This window comes from Protomyctophum bolini, assembly GCF_963924005.1.
Source record: "Protomyctophum bolini genome assembly, chromosome: 6".
Taxonomy (NCBI): Eukaryota; Metazoa; Chordata; class Actinopteri; order Myctophiformes; family Myctophidae; genus Protomyctophum; species Protomyctophum bolini.
In genome coordinates, this window is record NC_137867.1 from 20,364,629 (window position 1) to 20,385,718 (window position 21,090).

At 40.9% G+C, this 21,090-nt stretch overlaps 1 protein-coding gene across 2 annotated transcripts; it reads right to left on the reverse strand.

Moving 5' to 3' along the window:
- Nucleotides 1-90: 90 nt before the first annotated feature.
- Nucleotides 91-21,029, reverse strand: smarcad1a (SNF2 related chromatin remodeling ATPase with DExD box 1a). Of its 2 annotated transcripts, none has more exons than XM_080766237.1 (25): nt 20,866-21,029; nt 18,247-18,381; nt 16,622-16,726; nt 16,229-16,361; nt 15,824-15,932; nt 15,267-15,321; nt 15,039-15,118; nt 14,323-14,430; nt 14,098-14,176; nt 13,112-13,710; nt 11,691-11,887; nt 11,410-11,500; nt 10,703-10,802; nt 9,996-10,055; nt 9,252-9,327; nt 8,205-8,340; nt 7,919-8,050; nt 7,572-7,667; nt 6,902-7,019; nt 6,195-6,310; nt 5,669-5,857; nt 5,342-5,460; nt 3,067-3,249; nt 2,021-2,130; nt 91-1,407 (listed from the first exon to the last, which is right to left on the reverse strand). In XM_080766237.1, exons 1-25 carry the CDS (start codon nt 20,939-20,941, stop codon nt 1,346-1,348), a joined length of 3,264 nt encoding a protein of 1,087 aa, XP_080622363.1. In that variant the 5' UTR covers nt 20,942-21,029; the 3' UTR covers nt 91-1,345. The 2 variants fall into 2 exon arrangements, with proteins under 2 accessions (XP_080622363.1, XP_080622362.1); XM_080766236.1 differs by lacking the exon at nt 20,866-21,029 and adding an exon at nt 20,379-20,859.
- Between the last annotated feature and the right edge of the window lie 61 nt (nt 21,030-21,090).

The following is a 21,090-nucleotide window of genomic DNA, read 5'->3' on the forward strand; positions in this document are numbered from 1 at the left end:
GCACCCCCCCACTCAAGTTGACGCAGCAGCGTTGTCAAGGATCAGAGGCCAGTGGTCTTCTCTGCAAATTACTGCATGACCAAAGACAAATATCATGAAATTGTTTTATTTATTTAGTTCAAGCAGGAACATACAAAAAGATAGAAATGATTAATAAGCCAAGAACAGTTACAACACATCAGTCACTTTTACAGTACAGAAAAAGCATTACATTGGCCCGTACCACTGTGGCCCCCACCTCAATCCAGGGAAATATCAGCTGTTGAAGACCACCCCAGAGGGTGCACCGAATAGCCACTCGCCTTTCTTTTGGCACAGCTCAACCTCAGTAGGCACTCTGTCACAATGCAACGACACCTGCATTTAGATCTTTACTTACTCGTACACATAGTGTACTGTGTACAGGAGACGATGGTGTGGAGATTGGTGTGAAGAAATGTTAAATTCCCTTCGCTGAATGAGACGGTTGATAGTGATACAGGTGTGTGGCAGACCCAGCCACTGGATTTAAACAGCTCCATCCAATAAGACTCACTCAGACACACTGACCGACTCCGTCCTAGAGTCTCAGCATGTGCAACGTGAGCCTTCTCAAGCTATTCAGATTCTAAATATACACTTCTCTATCCAAATCATAACAATACTTGTTTCCTAAACGATACATGAAACAGTTTTGACAACAATATATGTCAGGACTTCACCTCGCTTTTATACTGTAGCTACCATGCTCATAAGGGCAAAATGGCTGCTGTAACAATATTTATGGTCAATGACAATGACTCTGTACATTGGTAGAACACAACTAGAACATAATATCACCACATGAGCATCTTCATGAGGTAATGGTCAAAATCCAATGACTTTCTCTTTGACCATTTTGTGCTGAGCAAAAAAAAAGATAATTTAAAAAAAAAAGATAGGACATCAGGTGTAACAAAATGAAATAAAACAGCCTTCCACGAGGGACACCAAAGAGCCTACATTTCTATCCGAGGATAAAACATCTACGTGAAAATGAGGCCATTACACGTGAACAGCATCCCATCATCACAGTGCCTGACGATCTCTACTGTCTCATATTAGTTCCTATGAATCACAAGATTCTCAAATCTAGGTTGTAAAATGGTGGAAAAGTACAAGATTGCACTTGCTCGTTCTTTCTTTTACAGGAATCTGAGCAATATTTAAGTCCAGCAGTGGTATTTGCGGCAGGTTTAGGGTTATTTTAGTCCAGTATAAATCATTATTTCAGTCTAATAAATTAATGTCCCTTACTGGCCTGTGACAGTAGGCATTGTTGAATGCTGTTGTGCATGTATTTTAGAACACAATGAGTTTTCAGGTCTCACATTCCCAGTGAAGCCTTTAACAGAGATGCCATATCTTCAGGTATGGTGCCCTCTCCACCTGACAAGAAAATAATGTGTCATTAGTCGTCATTACAAACACATGCATGCCGTGGTCGTCCCACGTGAGCCACCACCGGCTCCTAAATCAATCAATGATTTAGTTTCACTGGGTGGATGTAATGCATGCAGTGGAACATGCCATCCCACTTGGTTCTGTACACTGCTGAACAGACACCCTGACCAGCCTATAGGAGTCGCTATAATGCAGTGGTTCTCAAGCATTTTCATATCAAGCACCAGGAAAAAGATATCCATTTGGCCGCGGACAATCACGTCAACCATTATCCCTTTTCTGAGAATGTCATAATAAGTGAACATTATGGAACATTTTATATATTTCAAATATATCATGATAAATATTGTATCGTGGACTTTTTCGTGATACCGTATCAGCGTATTGTATGTTTTTGTTATGTTACACCCCTAATCAGCGTATTGTATGTTTGTTATGTTACACCCCTAATATTTATTTACTCTATTATAGGTTATATTTTTCTCTTTTGAACTAATGTGCTGCTTACATCATTTTCACACAGTGCCCACCTCCCATTTACTAGTCACTACCATGTTTGCGTGTAAAAGACAAGACAATATGCAATGCATAGACCCACCTTCCTCTGCAGCCGTCATGTCTTGTTCCAGCTTCAGTTTCTTCTTTCCGAGCCGCAGCATTGAGTCCTCTATTGTGTCCTTATGGACCAGCTTAATCACCCTCACTGTCCTGAAACAAACACGCACACGCACACACACACACACACACACACGCAGTAGTCCATCAGCCTGTTCCACACCATTATCAGAACCACATGAACCGTATCGTTCCAATTCTGGACATGTCATAGGCAGGCAAAAATAGGGGAAAATTTTGCGAAAAGAGCAAATCTATATCAAGCTCATAATGTGTCACAAAGAGTCTAAAGAGATTGGTTGTACAGGGAAAAGGGGAGGGTACAAAGTGTATACCCTTGAGGTAGTAGTGTGAAGTAGAGACAGTTTTTGAGACTTCTGAATGAAAATCTTCTCTTGCATAAACCCCCTCTTTCACATGCCTTTACAATTTCTCTTCCTATTGAGACCTCCTGTTCAATGAAAGAGCTCTTGTTCTTCTCTGTTGGAAAAGAAGTATGACTGTGGATGGAAATGGGACAGCCAGGAGACGACATCTTAAGTCCTGGCCCCAGGATATTTCACTAAAGTACAGGGTAAAACTCCTTGTACTTTGTTCAGGATTGACATTCATATACAGTAGCACAGATGAAGGTCCCAGGACCAAAACATTTGCTACTTTTATGCACCCCTAACTTTGAGCACAAAAATATGCTCATAAAGTGCATATAAAATGAATAAAATTTTCTTATCTCTGTCTAAGGAGTCTTATTGCCCTTGACGGTATTGACGTAGTGAATTAATTAATTAGTTAGGCTGTGCAACAGTGACAGTGACGTATATGGTCGGTAAAGCCTAATTTATGCTTTGTCGCACAAGAAGAGAGAAAGCGAGAAACAGCGAGAATCAGTTAACCTCAGTGAGTGACAAGGTTGTGCATTAAATTTAGCTGAGTGTGTATGTGCTGGAATGTGCAACAGGTTATATTAATCCCCGTGTTATTTTGTTATTATTTTGTGTTACTTTGCACGTGGGAATGTGTGTCTGTTACTTGGTCTGGCCTAGACGGTGACATCTGTCCTCTGCCTGTTTGTCGTTGTAAGGGTTGAAGTCGATGTCGTGTAGGATGACGACATTAGCCGAGGTCAGGTTGATACCCAGGCCACCCGCCTTCGTTGACAACAGGAACACAAAGATGTCAAGGTCTGTGTTGAAATCATCAATCAGCCCAATCCTGTAGGTCAGAAAGAGAGTTGCCGTTCAAGATAAGTTGAAAGCATAATGGCAAAAAGCCTATCTTGTTTTCTGATTTTATTACAGATCAGGACTATTCTTAATAATTATTGTCTTGTGCAATTCGTATTGCTGCTGTTGCAGTCTTTTTCATATCACACATTGTTATTTTCACCTACAGTATAGGTGATAGGGGAATAGGTCAAAATGTAATCAATAGTTATCACCATGAAACTTCCCGAGTTGATTACTTACACAAAGACGATGATTTATTGTATTACACATTTTCTGAAATTGTACATTTAAATGCAATTAAATGCAAAAGAGCCAGCTTAGGTGGTTCGGCATCTAGTTATGATGCCCCTCGAGCGTCTCCCTAGGGAGGTCCTCGATGCACGTCCCACTGGAAGGAGACCTCGGGCAGAACAAGGCGCAGATGGAGGGAGTACATCGACTCACTGGCCTTGGAAAGCCTCGGGATCCCCCAGGAGGAAGTTACTAATGTTGCTCGACTACAGATAAGTGGTTGAAGATGGATGGATAAATACAAATTAGGCATTATATAGGAAAATGTGCAAAAAATAGAAAATACGAAATAGCTACTACTGTGGAAAGGTTATCATATATAAATGTACTTATTTTGATCCTATAAACAATTTATGTAGGTATGGTTTTGCACACTCAATTCATAATTAACGTCCACTAATAAATATAGTACGGTAATATCACTGGATAGCACAGAGCTAAGTGACAAGTGGCAATAATTGCCAAATTACGTGCATTCATTAAAAAGTCATTGCAAATAAGAATAAACTAAAAGTACTCCTTGGAGCACAGGTCTCCACCACCTGGGGCCCATTTCACGAATCTTCGATTAACTAATCCAGGCTTTAAGCCAAAACCAGGCTTGTTAAATCCTGGTCTGTACAGCCTGGTTTATTCTGTTCCACTAAAGCCAAGCGAGGCTGAGAATGGGCAGGATTATCAAGCCTGGCTGAATGCACAGTCTGGCTTTTCCTCACTCCTAGACCCATGCGGTGGAGCACAGATTTAACGATCCTTCTTCATCGGGTTTTATGGCAGTTGGCATTCTTAATGGTTGCATTACAGCTCCCTTCTGTATAGCTCAATATAGTAACTTAGAAAGCTATCCCACAGCCTTGCTGATACAGGACTTAAGCTTCTTAAAGAAATACTGATGCTATAATAAGAGAGAGAATACTCTCAATAGTGGACAGACTGAATGTGTAACTGCCCCAAAAATATAATCTACATTTAACCACTACTCTTAATTTAAACTTCATAATGAAATAGTCATAATAAATATAATATAACAGAATTCTTAATATTGTGATATTTGGCCATCACTCCCTTCTCTGAGGGAGTTTGGGGAAGGGGGTTGTTACCCAGACTGGTGAACTGTGGGTCATGGGTTCAATCCTGGCTTGGGGCGATGGACTTCTTAGCCATTGGTGTGTGAAATGTTACAATGTGAATATGTTGTATAACAATGGGTAATGGTAACATTTAGTAATGTTTTCACTTTTACAAAAAAAAAATACAAAATAATTACGGGATGTATTTGATTCTTCTTGCACCACAGCAAACCAATTCTGGAGGAACATTCACCAAAAGTAGCTGATCTACAAGCTCACAAGCTGTCATGATGAGATTGTGCAGTATATTTTGGTTCTTTGATTTTGTATATAGGGCTTAAATTAGTCATTTAATGGCAATGTGTACCTACAGTATATGTTTTAATGCAGACTAATAAAAATAAGGCAACATATACCCATAATAATTGAATAAGTGTGAAAAAAATCATTGGTTTGTGATCAGATTGACTGCCTAATGAACAGTAAAGACATCAGGATTAGGTTAAACCTGGCTGTTAGCCTGGTCCAGAGCAGGCTAAGGCTTAGTTAATTCTTTCTGTGAGCAGTGCCTTTTCAGTTTAGTTTTCCTTTTTACGGAAAACGTGTTTTAAGTTTTACTTCAGTTATCAATAGTTTTTATTGGCACAAATGCATTTGATACTACAAATAATTTAATTCAAATTAATTTCTAAAGTTTGAACTACATTCATTACTCACCTGTCTGCAATGGGTGTCTGTCCATCCAGTCTGATGTAGCGATGTTTGAGGTGTCTCATCAGTACCTCCACGATGTCCAGCATCATGGTGAACTGACTAAATAAGACCACTCTATCTCCCTGTGTGGTGAAAAAACAATGCATCCATAAATTAATAAGAAATTAACTAAGAAAGACAGTGACATCTCAGTCATGCATTGAGCTTGTTGATTGCCTTTTTAACAGTTTTTGCACTACATGCGACAATAAAACAAAGCTTAATTTATATTAATGAATAGAATTATCCTGTACATAATCGACATACCCTCAGCTAAAATGTATTCGTTACCTTGTCCTTGAGTGAGGCAAACAGTTTCGTTAGGTGATGAAACTTCCCAGAGTCAAGGACCACGTGCATTTCAAGCTGATAGGAGCTGATGGAGGTGTACTGCTGACACAGACGATGCAGCTCAAAGTCCGACATAACTTCCATGTCCTCTTGGATAAGATCAGCGTTGGCATCACAGTGAGTTGGCTCCTGGAGGTGGAGAGGTATAGGGAAACAATTAGAGATGTTCCATCTTTTCCTTCCCGATACAGATGCCTGCAACTTGCATATGGGTTGATACAGAGTACTGATCCGACACCAATGCGTAATAAATAAATAAAAACCTTAGGATAAATTACAATTCCATTAATAATTGTTAAAATGCAGCCTCAAGTCAGTAAAATTATAATGTAAATTGTACAGAAGGGTATAAAATAGCACTTTAAAATGTGTTTAGTATAAGTGAAATGCGTGACAAATTACACTGTATTGATTCAGAGAATGTATTTCACAAAGAAGTTGGCAGGTGAGTATAGGTCAAACTCACCTTGAGCATGAGTTCGCTCATGACGTGCAGTTTCTCTGTGGTGTAGTACTGTCTATGAAGCAACGGGTGGTTGGCCATCTTCCTTAACTGCATGTACACATTACACAACTCTCGCTCTGTGGAGGGGTGTGAGAGGTAAGAAGAGGGATAAGAGTATGAAAATAATATATTATGTTATGTCAGGGTCTCCCCTAGGTATACATACAATTTGAGGCGTAGCAATTCATCAGATTTTCAGAGCCCCATGGTCAATATTAAACGCATTAATCAATAAAAAGTGTGTTTTAACATTGTGAAAATCAAACCATTTTCTAAAACATATACAGTAGATGCGCACTGCCGGTTCAATTCGTTGTTTACGGGCTGACAAAAAAGGCTCATAACTCTAAATCTACGGTGCTCTCCATGGTTTTGACCAAAAGGGTCTTTATTTCTGACTTCAGCATGCATCTCGTTTGGATTATTAACACTTCTAGAGAGACATAAGACGAGGCGAAGTAGTCTGAGGTAAGAACAGAAGATTATGGCTCCCGGTTTTTGGGGGGTAACGGAAGGCGGGGCTTTTCAGAGTAAAATCGGACTCATCTGCTGGCACTCCAGTGACATTATTTTGAAGAATTCCCGAGCAAAGAAAGTAAGGAAACCCAGTGTATAAATTATAATAGAGTGGGTTACAGTGCAGTGTAGTTGAGTACATGATGCCTTACTCTCTCCTGTGGTCGACTTTTTGAGTTTATTAAAGAGGTCCTGGTACAGAGTCTGTTGTTTCTCGCTCATGGGGCAGTACTCAACAATCTCCTCTTTGTCTGGGAGCTGCTTCAGAACCTGCAATAAATAAATAAATAAAAATCAACCACTTCTTTCACTTCATTGACCATCATGGTATACTTGACATTACTGCTGACCCTTTTCCAGAGCACCATGTCCGATTTTCAAGGAAGCCAATCTAAGCCAAACATACAGTACCGTAGTTCCTAGAGACAAGTTTGATTTATAATCTGTATTCAAATAACTATGATTTGTTAATGAACAAATATAAATAAGTGTCCCATTAGTTGTTGGGGTAATTACTGTACTTTACTGCCAATAATACGAAATGCGAGGAACAGTAAGGGGTTAACAGTATTCTTGTTCAGGGACACTTTGAGATGCACTATCGAGCAGACGATCGAACCGATGACCTTCCAATGCCCAGACAGCATATTTACACACTCATCTATGGCTTCTCCGCATGTATAGCAAACATCAACTTCGAGTCAGTTGAATACTACGGTAGTTAGTACATACATTTCACTTTGGCTATTACTTACACATTTATCAATTATCACAGCATAATTATTAATGGCCTTTGAATTAAGAGTTTTTTCTTCAGCTCACCTCGCTCTTCACTCTTCGGAGGATAAATGGTTTCATGATACTCTTAGCCTGAGCAATTCGGTCCCTCTCAAAAGGACTCTGCTCCTCGTGAGGTTTCTAACACAAAAGACACACCACACCACACACTTTGTGAAGTACAGGTATGAATTGAAAATAAAGAAAACTTAAGAAAAAAAAAGAAAAGCTGAGTAACATCGGTCAGGTCATCTTGGTCAGAAAGTACAGTTAAGAATTGTAATAGTTTGTAATTGTAATAACAGAATATCAGTTTGAATAAAAAGAATAATCGATAATTGCACATTCTAGGAAGGAAATAATTGAATAAATTTAAAATATTACACACTTACCTGTGAGAACATCTTGGTGAACTGTTTGGTGGAGCTAGAGAACATAGAAGGCATGATGAAGTTTAACAGAGACATCAGTTCTAGTAAGTTGTTCTGTAGGGGAGTTCCTGTCAGCAGCAAACGATGCTCGGCCTGGAGTAGAGATAAAAAGAGAGATGGACAAGAGATGGAGGGATTAAGACATGCCAAAAAACATCAAAGTTGCAGTTCATCAATTGCGAGGGGGAAAGAGAAGATTTCCGTATGCGATTTCACAAGAAAACGTTGAGTGGTAGGATGAACTAACGTTAATTTCCATGAGGTTGCGGTAGCGGAGGGTGTTCATGTTCTTCAACATGTGACCTTCATCGAACACAGCGTAATTCAGACGCAGCTTCATGAAGAGAGTGCGGTCACTATGGTTCCCAATGGCCAAGTTGTACCTGCAAAACACCACAAGAAAGCCACACCGGTGTAAAGTGAGTGGTGCAACTCCGTGTGGGGGTCCCCGGAAATTCCAGACACAGAGGACTGAGGCCAGGGTACCGGCCCGGTTCCATGTTGGGGTTCCCAGGGGGTCCCTGTACTGTCACACCCAAAATCATCATATATACAGTTGATGTGTGTGTGTGTGTGTGTGTGTGTTAGGCTGCACAACAGTGACACTTGGTTGTGAAAACCAACCAAACGCTATTTCCGTGCTCGGACACAGCCAGAGACACATAAAGCTCTGTATAGGAGTGGTACTGTACTGTCACACCCAAAATCATCATATATACAGTTAATATATATATAGTGTGTGTGTGTGTGTGTGTGTGTGCAACAGGGACACTTGGTTGTGAAAATAAACCGCTATTTGTGTGCTCGGACACAGCCAGAGACACACAAAGCTCCGTATAGGAGTGGTTGCACCACTCAAAACCCACAGCAATATAAAAACATAGCAGGCTGCATGAGACTGACATTATACGATGTACACTTTGATGTCAAGAACACAGCTGCAGCTCATTATTTTTTATCTACTGCAGTTTTTTGCCTGTACTGGAAAACTCAAAGCACACACTGTTCCCAATGTATAGATTCATAGTGACCAAAAATACTCTAGGAGTTGGGACAGAATCATTATTACAATAAAATCACATCAGACTATAGGGCTTCATAATTTTCCTCTTTAAATTCACTATGATTTTTCTGCATTAACCACTGACTGATGACACTGTACATGTTAACATCTGTTTGTCACAGTGTGAGGGCAGGCTAATTGCCTGGGACTATTGATTACAATAACACAATGACAAATGCAGTGAGAAATAAGAAACATTAATCACATATACCGAGCCAGCTCTATACTCACGTGGTCACGATAACATTGAAATCGACTGCTCCATCGAGAATATCACGCCTGATGTATCGACGGTCCTCCTGATTTCCTGTAAATACAAATGTCGTCTTAGCTTTGCTGTGTATGTTAATTTACAACTCAAAAAGTAATCATATAAATACAATTTGACTGGATGACAACTGTGGTTTAACCCATTTAGAACAGACGGAAACGGAAACGGACACACACACACACACACACACACACACACACACACACACACACACACACACACACACACACACACACACACACAGCTTGCTAGTGAGAAGTTTAAGTTGACCAACTTTCCAATATGCACAAGGAAGCTATTAGAAGTTTAACTTGCAATTATAAGTAATAGCAGACGTTGACTAGTTCAGTGTATGTCGTTAAGAAACCAACTGTTTTCAGTAGGCTACGTGTTGTGTTTGTTGTAAGATGCCGTCCTTTTGCGCCACAATTGAATCATTTAGACTGCAGATTGACAGGCAAAATCCCTCAACGGTGACACCCATAGGCAAAATATAATTTTCATTTCACCTGAAAGCCTCAGAAAGAAACTGCCATGGCTAATGGCTCACTGGAGTAGATGTTACGGTTAAAACCTTTTAATACATGTTTGAAGGACAATGATACTTTAAATCTTTGAACAACAGCATGTCATTAGACAAAAAAGGAAATTAGAAGTTGTTTTAACAGTAATAAATACTAAAGAAATACAAAGAAGCATTTTACCATAATAGATCAGAACTACTAGGCTTGGACACCATAGCTTAAACTCCCGAACCCAGTTATCTGCAAGAAAGAGGGAATGAAATTCAAATTAAGTAAGGCATAAATTGTTGCTGCCGGGCAGAAACCATGTCCAAACCCATTACTTTTCAGAACATGTAAAGAACAAACTTGAGTTCCGATCGATCCAATGTAGTCATTTAGTCACAACTCTTAAATACTTTTCATTGGTTAAATATTTAGAAAACCCACAGACAGACTTGACCACTTACAAGTTGGCATGCATGTCATAAGCAAATATTTTCTAAATAGGTTTGAATGTGAATTTATCCGTTTAGCTAGTTCTTAAATTGACATGGGCATAAGGTATAAAATAGGGCATTAAAGATACAAAGTCTCAGCCTAAATGTTAAAAGAAATACTGTTAGAGCCTGTAGAAAATATTTGTCTGACAAATGTATCGAAGGAGGAGGTAAAGGAGACAGATATAGTGCTTAAAAACAGTATATGACATCAGATCATTCAGTGTTGGATACTGACATTTTGTGGCAAATTGTGGCCTTTCTGCCTAAACTCTATGGGCATTTTATAACATTGGAAACAAAATTATAATGAAGGCAAATATCATAAACCTACTGTATCATGAACCAAGACAGCCTCAAATGAGGTGTTGACAGAAACGTGAATTGTGCCGTTTAAGTGTTTATTACCAAGCGTAGAGGAAGGCACGACGATGAGGTGAGGGCCTTCTACTCCATTTTGGAAGAGCTGGGCTAGGAACGCTATGGCCTGGATAGTCTTCCCCAAACCCTGACAATAGATTGCACGGAAACAGGAGAAAGAAATAGCAAGGTGGTGGAAGAGAAAGGAGGTGGAGAGGAATACATGAAAGGCCAGGTGTCAATGTACAACAAGTGTACACATGCTCCAGTATAAATGGTTAAAAAAAAGAAAGAAAAACGAAACCGTCAATCTCACATTTTAGTGATCAGACTATCTGACAACACTATAGTTTAACCACAGTAGACAAATCAAAACACTGCTCTCTCCCCTCTGCCAAGCCTTTGATGACATACTGTATCTCTGACCCATCTCTCCTGTGCTCTGCTTGTATATTCACCTGTGATGTGAGGTGGTTATTCAACACCCCCCCCCCCCCCCCCCCACACACACACACACACACACACACACGTCTCACCTATTCATACAGTCAAGCCGAATCTCCCAACCCCTTGAATAAAATAAACATATCTGTATTTTGACACAGGTGTGATTGAAGTGCTTAGGTTGTCAAACTGTTCGAGACTGTTGCAAGTGAGCATTTGTGTCGGTACAAAGCCCTGAGCAGCTGTGTCCATACAGTACATATACATATTTGTGCGTGCATGCATGTGTGTGAGTGAGAGACACGTCTTACCATCTCATCAGCCAGTATGCCACTGAGTTTGTGTTGGTTCAGTAAGAGCAGCCATTTCAGACCAATCATCTGATAGGGCTTCAGTTGTAATCTGACAAGACAATCAGGAGTCAACGATCAGACAACAATGACAGGACGTTTTTGGGTGAGACCTTAGGGTGCTCGCATACACATGACCATGGCCTAATGCAAACTGGAGGTCCTTGAAATTAAAAAGGTTGAGAATCAACTCTAGGCCGTGTGTGTGTGTGTGTGTGTGTGTGTGTGTGTGTATGACTCACTTGTTATTGAGAATGCTGGGTTGTTTAGTCCCCCTTGTGCCATTCTCCGTGATCTGAGTGACATGTTTGACCATTTTAGAAGAGATGTTTTCACATTTGGACATGAGCCCCTGGACCACCATGCGCTCCTTGAGGACCACTCTGCAGCCAAACAGCAGTTCCTCATTCAGACCAGCCTCGCTAATAAAGGTGTCTTTCTGGGGAAGGAAAGGATACATGTCATTGTTAATGACAACCCAATAGTAAATCATGTGACCATTCACTCCCTATGCCAGGTTGGCAGAGTGTAGCGCCCAGGATTACAATTGACACTGGGTGGAGAAAAAAAAAAAGTTACAAAAACGTAGGATAAAAACACAAAATAATACACTCCCATGATTTTGCAACCCATGCTTCCTTCTATGTATGAGGATTCCAAGCTGCTTCTTTTCACCTGACAGGGGGGAGTTTCCCTAACCCGGACGCAACGCGTGGAAGAAACACGTTATTCCGACCAGTTTCTTTCCACTCCATCAGGCGCCCCGGCAGGCCAGGGGGAGGTAGTTTAGAGGCCAGGATTACTACATGTTTTTGTGGGGGTACCTACCCTAGGGGACACGGGGAGAACGAGCAAACTCCACACAGAAATGCCCTTTCACCAAAGCCGCCTCGGGGGCACTGATGACGCGGAGGAGAGAACACACCCCCAGCGGGAATCGAACCCAGGGCCTTCTAGCTGAGGCGACAGCACAACAGACTGTTTCGCCGTGCCCAAAAATAAAACATTCCAATGAAATAGAATGCTAAAAGCAATGCTGACATGGTAGCATGAAGGTCATGGATTTTTCAACTTACTTAGACCAAGATGGAGGTTGGGTTGGTTTTATTGTTACGGTCGGTGACCGTACGGCATTTGAATAATCCTCGGTTCGTTTCAGACCGGGCCAAGTTTGCCTCGGTCCCGTTTCGGCTAATCCAATTTATATTTTTTATTAAAAAAAAAAAAAAAATTGTAATTATTCAATTCAACAAATGATTGGTCTAGCACGGTTCCTAACTTCCTCCAAAACTCCAATATTTCCATAGTAGATATACAAATATTTACCGATTCTATGATGACAAAGGGAGGTTAAAATGTGTCAGGTTATGCTTTGCCAGAGCTCTGCTGACCCAACATGTCAAGAAATGTCTGAGCAAAACAGGTCATAAAGCCATTTGCCAGATGGTTGGTGCAATGCTTTCAAACTAAAACACCTTTGTCTACTGATTGCTTGTGCAAATATTTTTTATCTGGGAACATGATCAGAAGGATGCCAATATGATGACATATCTTTGAGCACAGACAAAGACATCAAGTTAGATGTGTGTACACTTACACCATTACTGTATACTTGGTGCACGTACACATACAGTTGAGTACACAGACACACACGTTCTCTCACCAGGCTCTCCCAGCTATCAAAGGGCCTCAGCTCCACAATCTTCTTGGCCTTCTTAAGAGAGCAATACGTAATGAGTGACAGTTCATCCAACGACGCCTCCTGGAAGAACTTGACGATCTCTTCCCTAGGAGATCTTGACGTTCTGTTCCCCTTCTCACTGGCCTCCTCTGCAGAGTCCAGGTCGTCTTCAGAATCCTCAAACTCACTGCTGACTGGCTCCAGTAGTTCGTTTTCAGAGTCATCCTCCCCAGAGCTCGCTCGCTCATAGGAGGCGTGGGCCTTCCTCTTCCTCTCCTCTGCCTCTTTCTTGGCTATACTCGTCGCACTGGCGAATTTGGACAGCGTCTTGGTTAGTGTGGAAGAATAGAACTTGGTTGGTGAATGGGAGGAGTTAAAGGAGGAGGATGCCGGTGATGGTGACGACAAGTCGGAGCGTTTGGTGAGCCAACTGGACAGACTGGACGTGCTGCTGTTTGCCGATGCCTCTTTTCCATGTGTGGAGTTTTTGTGGTGCCTCCTGTCCCTGCTCGACTTGTGCTCCTCCTTTGATTTATTGGTTTTCTCTTCCTTGGACACAGATGAACTAACGACAGCATCGTCTGTTATGAAAATAATTGCATCAGTATTACTTACTTGTCAGTTAATTAAAGAACATTATTTAGAAATAATTTAAATGAGCATTCATCACAGGTAAAGGCCCTACGGAATAAAAGTGGCAGTTCGGCACTTAACATGTGTAGACGGTCACAATGTTATGTAGACATAACTCTTCTTTGACTGTTTTGTGACTGGGACAGCAGACAAATTAATGTGTTGAAATAAAGGGGCGGGGGACACTCAATTTGTGCATTTACAGAACATTTTTTAAGTGTAAATGAAAACAACTGTGATTCTGAAAATGGAATCAATATGACCGTTCACCGTACACAAGACATTAGAGGCCAATGGAAGCTAATTCAAGATAAACATCAGTGTTGTGTCCTGACCTGGGTCTGAGAACATTATCAGAGTCTCCAGAGCATCTTCATATATCCAGTCATGCTGCTTCAGCACGATTTTCAGCTCCTACACACAAAGAACACAAACATAAAGCATAGAAATAGAAACGTAATAAGAGAATACAGCGAGAATAAGTCAATGCAATGTCCCCAAAGGTTTGCGTCCCAATGTGTGTGCACAATGTGTGTGCACATACACACTCATGTTTTCACCTTTTTTTCCTGGTCAGGGAACTTTTTCTGTAATCGCTCGACCATAGCTCCATGCTTCTTCCAGTCCGGATCTTCCTCTTCCTCATCAGTGTCCTGACTGGTCTCCATCTGTCAAACAATAAGAACCCGCTTCAACTACAGGAAGGCGTGCAGTCATTCATGGGGTTGATAATTTTGTTCATATATCAACAGTGCCACAGACTGATCACCTCCATGGCACACCCCATTGATGAAATAATTTGTTCAAGATTCAAGACTTTATTGCCATGCCATGTTGATTGGAATTTGTTTCAGTGCAAATTCTACTCTGTCAAAAGTAGCCCAGACCAAGTATTAACTGCATTTTTAATTTTCATGAGCTTTATGTCATAATCATCAAGATTAAAACAAACGGTTTTAAATACTTCACTTTATGTGTAATGAATTGAGAATATATGAAAGTTTCACATTTTGAATTATATTACGGAAGAAAAACTTTTACAAAATATTCTAATTCATTGAGATGGCGCTATAGAGTGCCTATTTTCAGCGCTAGACAACAACATTGTGCGACAAAGGAGGGAGCAGGAGAGGATGATTAAGGGAAGGAGAGAGGTAGAGTGAGGGACAGACAGAGAGCCTTATTTATAAAATAAGTTAATAGTAGATGTCATGCCACAAATTCACACTGGCTGTACCTGTAGTACATGGTATTATCATATTAGTAGGAATCATACCAATGGTCTCATTTTCTTGCTAGGTGGTACCACATCACTGTCCTGGGAGCTGCTGGGTTCCATATGCCTTTTCTTTGATGCTGTAGCCGACATGAGAAATGAGGGCTTTATTACAATCTTACGCAACCACAACCATTATTTTCTTTCCAACTGTCAATTCTCATCAATATAGAAATCAATTTGACAGCACAGAGGAAAAATAAAGTGTTTACTGTTTGGATTACTCACGGGTCATCATGCATGCAGCTATAGCTCCGTCCAAGGTTCCTGTGCTCGTAACAACCTGCACAACAGACCAGACAAGAAGCTCAACGGTTCAAGATAACAAGAATGTGATTTAAGACACAGTGGTTATCCAACCTTTTAATTTAACCCACTTATGCCAGGGTCCGATTCGAAAAACACCTTTTAGATCCTGACCAAAGGTTTGATGACTTGCTTTTCATGGATGCAATTGGATTCCATTCATTTCAGTATGGGATTTGAAACATGCTTGAGATAGTTACCGGTAATCCAACGTACAAACATAATCTAAGAGGTGGAATGAGATTACATTGACTCAATTATTCAGGTAGATTTGGGAATAGCTGTAAAAGCTTTAAATCTGACATGGTTCCCAATCTTTTCACAAAATATATTTTGCACAGAATTCTTACACAACCCACACCTATATCAAGTTATGTTTTGATAATGGAAGGTTGTTTTTCAATGCTGGGTAAACATGAGAAGCACTCTCATAGTCTGTGGGGGTATGGTACTTTAACCTTTATAGTTTATACCAATACCTGCAACACTTCCTCTTTGCTCTTGTCAGGGAAGATTTCCAATATTTTCTTTACCCTTCCCTCAATCGACTGCTCCATATCACAATTGGATGAGTTGCTCGCAGGTTCCCTGTGGAATACAGACATGGTGAAACGAGTCATGACATTTCAAAATCATTTAATTCAAACTACCTAATAAGGTTGCATCTTCAATCGTATCTGAAGAAATTAAGCAATACAATAGTAGGCAGGCATACATTTACTCAATGTTAAGCGGACTACAATGATTCCCAATAAGAGTTTCAACTTGTAAACAGTTGCAGACCGGCCCAGTTTTGGGATTCAAGTGTTGAATCCCATTTGTGTGGACTGGGCTTAAGTCCACTTAAAATGTCTCTCCACCATAGGATTTCTGCAGACCCTTACTCGTCTCTGATGGTTAGCGTTATTTTGGCATTTGGATCACGACGTTCTTCCTCATCTGTGTCACTAGCAATAGTAATTACATCCTCACGAGCCACTCTTCGGAGATGTGGGTTTTTAACAGATATCACTCGAGCTGTAAAACAATATGAGAAATGTGTTACAGATGATGCATTGACTACTTAGGAATTTATTCACAGATTGGACATTTTTCCTTGACAATAAAGCAATAATGTTCACGGTGTCATTTCAGACAAGATGGTTTGCCAGTACTAGATTTGATTTTGAGGATGTATTGCTTTGCATACTTGAAAACAAGTAATTTACAAAAACTTCAAAAACCTGCTACTTGCTGGTACAGTGCATCTCGTCATAAATAAAGTGTATTGTAGTTACCCGCTGGGCCAGGACGGTCCTCCTCATCTGTGTCACTAATGACCTCCTCATAAACCACTCCTCGGTGATGCGACTTCTTAGGGCTTTTGACAGGTGTCACTCGAGCTGTAAAACGGTATGAGAAATGTGATACACACGCTTAATAAGGAGGCACTAATTGGGAGGAGTGGGCAGCCACAATGAAACATTTGTAAATGTTTGATTACGAACAGAAATGTTTGTTACTGCAACACTGAGTAACAAACTTGATTCAACACTGCCGTGGCGCACAACGAACACAGCATCCAGGGGTAAAAATCCCATAGCCCGAGAGTACAGGGCAGACTCGTCAGATATTGCTGTGGGTGGCTGAGGAAGCACCCAAACCCGTTTCACCAGGACATTCATCACCATATGGTCGTATAAAGCGATTTTAGCTAGTCTTTAAAGAAACGTGAAGCATAAGTAAAGCACAAACACCTCAAACCTGTGTAGGCAGGCACTTATACATTACATCTGTAAGGTTGCTCCACCTGAACATAATTTCAGTCCTAAATTAGGGCGTAAAGTCACTACGAGAAGCTTAGTAGCTAAGTTAGTTTGGATCAAGTGAGTTATTTATGGCATAACTTAGACTTAGTTATAACATAGTTATAAGACTTAGTTATAACATAACGTAGACTGTTCTTATACTGGCGTAAATGCAAAGTCTTCAAACATTAAACTACAAAATGTACACACACCCACCCACTTCCTATCTATCTAGCGCCTTTTAAGCAGGAGACAGAAAAGCTCTTCGCAGCCTCGATACTTTGTTCCGTGCAGAGCCCTACCACTCATTACATGTGTTATATCATGTATAAAAACTATAAAAACTTCTGTTTGTGAAATCACTGCTGCGTGCACAAGGGACTAGTGAAACCCTTACCCTACCCATGCTGTATTTGTATCTTGAAGCAGAGATGGGCTAAATAAATATACAATCGAAATTCGTGTGTTTATATATTCGCCTCGGTTCGTCCCGTTTGTGCTGCACGATCGCGCTGTGCCCGTTCGCACAACTTCTCGTCTTTGGATTGACTTTGTATGTAATCGCGCCACTCTAACCATCCAAGTCTGAACGCACCTTAAGGAAAAGTGGGTGGTCCAAAATTTACAAGAAATACTATATTTGGAAAGAAATGTAAAGCATCCATGATTAAACTTTCAACAAGGTCTACATTTTCTACAAATCCCTGTATATTAAGGCTGCACAATATTGTTATCGTATCGTTATCAAAGTATGAACACAGTATGTACAATATCAGTATTGCAAAAAGGCAACATATTGCCTCTTCAGTTCAGGTGGATCACCACCCATCAGGCAAACTTAATGAACTGGTGGGCGTGTCGACATAAAAGCATGATTTTAACACATAAGGAGGAAGAACTTTTTCCAATAAGTGTGCAGTATATTATAATAATACCTGATGATCATGTTTTAGGGTGGAAAGAAATCTTGGCACTCCTATCTTTAACAGTTTCCAAAGTTTGCTAAGTCAGATGTTTATTCAGCATGTTTCCATTGGGGTACAATTGGGTTTTGTGATGGTTCTAGTACAGTGATGGAAAAAGTTAGTCTGAAGTAACTGAAGCCCTGTAATTACCCTTTGGGACAGGACTTTGCACCTCATATGTGTCACTGTCATCTGTGGCATCTGTGTCACTATCGACAATGACCGAATCCTCAAACACCACAGGATCAGACTTCTTCATAGGGCTATTGTCAGATCTCATTCGAGCTGTAAAATGATATGAGAAAAGCAATATTAGGAATGTGATAGAGATGATGCACATATAACAGTAAGGAGGAATTGCCTGCTTGGGAGGCAATTATTAAGAGCAGTGGGCAGCCAATGAGCAGCTACCGCAGTGGTGTAGGAGGAAACCCAGTCCACATGGAAATGGGAAGAACAGGCAAACTCCTCACAGAGGTCCCAATCGTGTTGGAACCCAGGCTCAGGCTATCTAAGTTGCAATATCCTCCACCACTGACGGCCCCATTCATGAAACAGAAAAGTGCTCTCTGATTTAATTAAATGCCAACACACACCAAAATGTCACCTCTCAGGACACACTTGGATTATACTGTGTCTCTGTCATGGCATTGTTAAGGGCCAAGCCCGAAGGGAAGAAGATCCTTTCTTGTTTTCATACAAAAATATATATTCTGACATTTTTCACAGTTTTGGCAGTTCTGTGCCGTCGTTTTCCACAAAATTCGGCAATATGGTAGAGGGTCCTGGGAATCGGTCAAGAACTGAAGTTCAAAGTCATTTGTCAAAGGACCTCTGACCTTAGATCTCCCAATGAATTAATTATATGTTGCTCTATCCACCCTTGACGTCAAAAAAGCAACCTCAACGATTTTTGTGGCCTGGTTAACACCCCAAGTTGAAATTGCTTTGCATTCATCTGTGCGGAGTCTGGACTCTGCTAATGCATGGTTGGTTGCGGGAGTACAGCGTTGACAGACCCCCAACATCACCAGTCCCAAATCAGGGAACGTCACGGGCCCGGAACACGGACCCTGATTGGGTCCAAATCTGGACCCTACTAATGCATGGTTGATTTGTAGACGTAAAAAAGTGACGTCAACTCCAGTCTCCAACCTCCTCCTCTCCATATACCATTACTTGTTATCCCTAATGCATTCATTGTTTCTATAGCTCATTGTGCAAATTGCGTATATCTCTTTGAGGGGTGCTAGCCCCTCCTATGTCCAGCTTTGAGGGTATGTGTAAACACAAACATTGTCCAACAAATATGTCCAAACATTGAATGCCATTGACAATGAATGGCCAGTTTTGAGTGTATGTCTAAACACATTATGTAAACACAATCATTGAAGAAAAAAGTGTCACGCAAATTGTGATTGGCCGGAATGAGATGTATGATAAGAGCGCCCCTCTCTTCACGTCGTTTGGTATTGACTTTACATGGGTGTGATGTTTTCTTTTTGGCTTGCCCACCGCCTTATCGCTGCTTGCAGCTACCGGTATATACGTTTTTGGTTTTTTTAAGTCCACCGTTGTCCTGCAAGTAACTTGCAGTCAAATGATTCTTTAGTGTTTGTTTTAGAGAGCACTCATTCTGCCTATGTGCAATCATGCGGTAGGCTATGCACTAGGCAGGACACAGGACACTGAATGATTTAAAACTCAAACACTTTGAAAGAATCATGGCTGCACAGAGTAAAGTAAGTAAGATGCCAATAGCTGGATTAGTTTTCTAAACAAAGCCTTGATAGAGCCTATTCGCCTAAAAGACTAACCAAGCTGTCTGCAGAGGTGCAATATATTGGTCAGTTTGTCATTTCATGAATGGTGCCGTCAATGGAGGGCACTGCAACTTAGACCTTTAATTTCAACATTTAAGTTGCTTGAAGCTATAATTGTTTGTCTAGAAATCTAAATGTCTAACAATTTATAGGACCATGCATTGCACCTGTTGTGACAGTGACATACGTTACTCTCAGACAGGCCAGGAAGCCAGCTTTTGTCAACAGGCCACAGTGATAAGACTTCTACAATCATTGTTCTAGCGAGATCTCTCAGTGGATGGTCACCAGCGATTACTTTAGCCAGATAAACCTACCATCCAGGCAGGCAGCCACAGTCACAATCCACAAGTTTACAGGCTAAGTAACTGTTAGCATTAGCATCTCTGACAGCTCTGGTAGACTGGTACAGCTACTATCAAGTCAGCAGCTAAAATGAATACCGTGCATTATCGTCACCTGGCTTATTCTCCTTCTCCGATTCTGGACTTATGCTCCCGTTTAGCTGTTGTTTGTTTGGGGTCGTCTTGTCGAAACGAAAACGGTCCAAATTGAACAGACTCATTTCCAATTGCCGCTGACGTGTAGAAGCGGCAGCTCTTTATCTCTTTCCGATGCCCTTTGTGTTACAAATGCATACGTATTTTCAGATTTTTCACTGACTTCAATCTAGCTAGTGCTGCAGCTAACAATGTAGCTTTGGTGCTTCATTAGCATTGCTGCATGGGGTTGTTGACGGCGGCACACTTGCAAAGGCAGAAAATGTAGAGGCTTTCGTTTCCTCCCTTAGTCCCTTACAAGACACTAATAACTAATACACACACGCCAAGGAGCTGTGAAACTCAAGACCGATGAATTCATAAATTATGCTGCTGATGCAGAATGCTTTTATCACAGATCACCAGTCGGAGTTGTTAAAATAGGAAATGGCAAATGCCGACTGTACCGTAGATCCCTTCCCGCGAACTCCCACTGTCCAGGACAATGTTACACCAGGACTGTTGATTGGACAAGAATGTCATCTATCTGGAGGATGACCAATAGCAGAACGACTAGCTGAAATCAAAAGGTAGAATTTAGACCCGATTTCTTGGAGGAATGCAGACAGGGTTTCCACACCTGAGCCGACAGCCGCGGACGTTTTCTCTGTCGGCCAGCGTCTTTTCCGGTT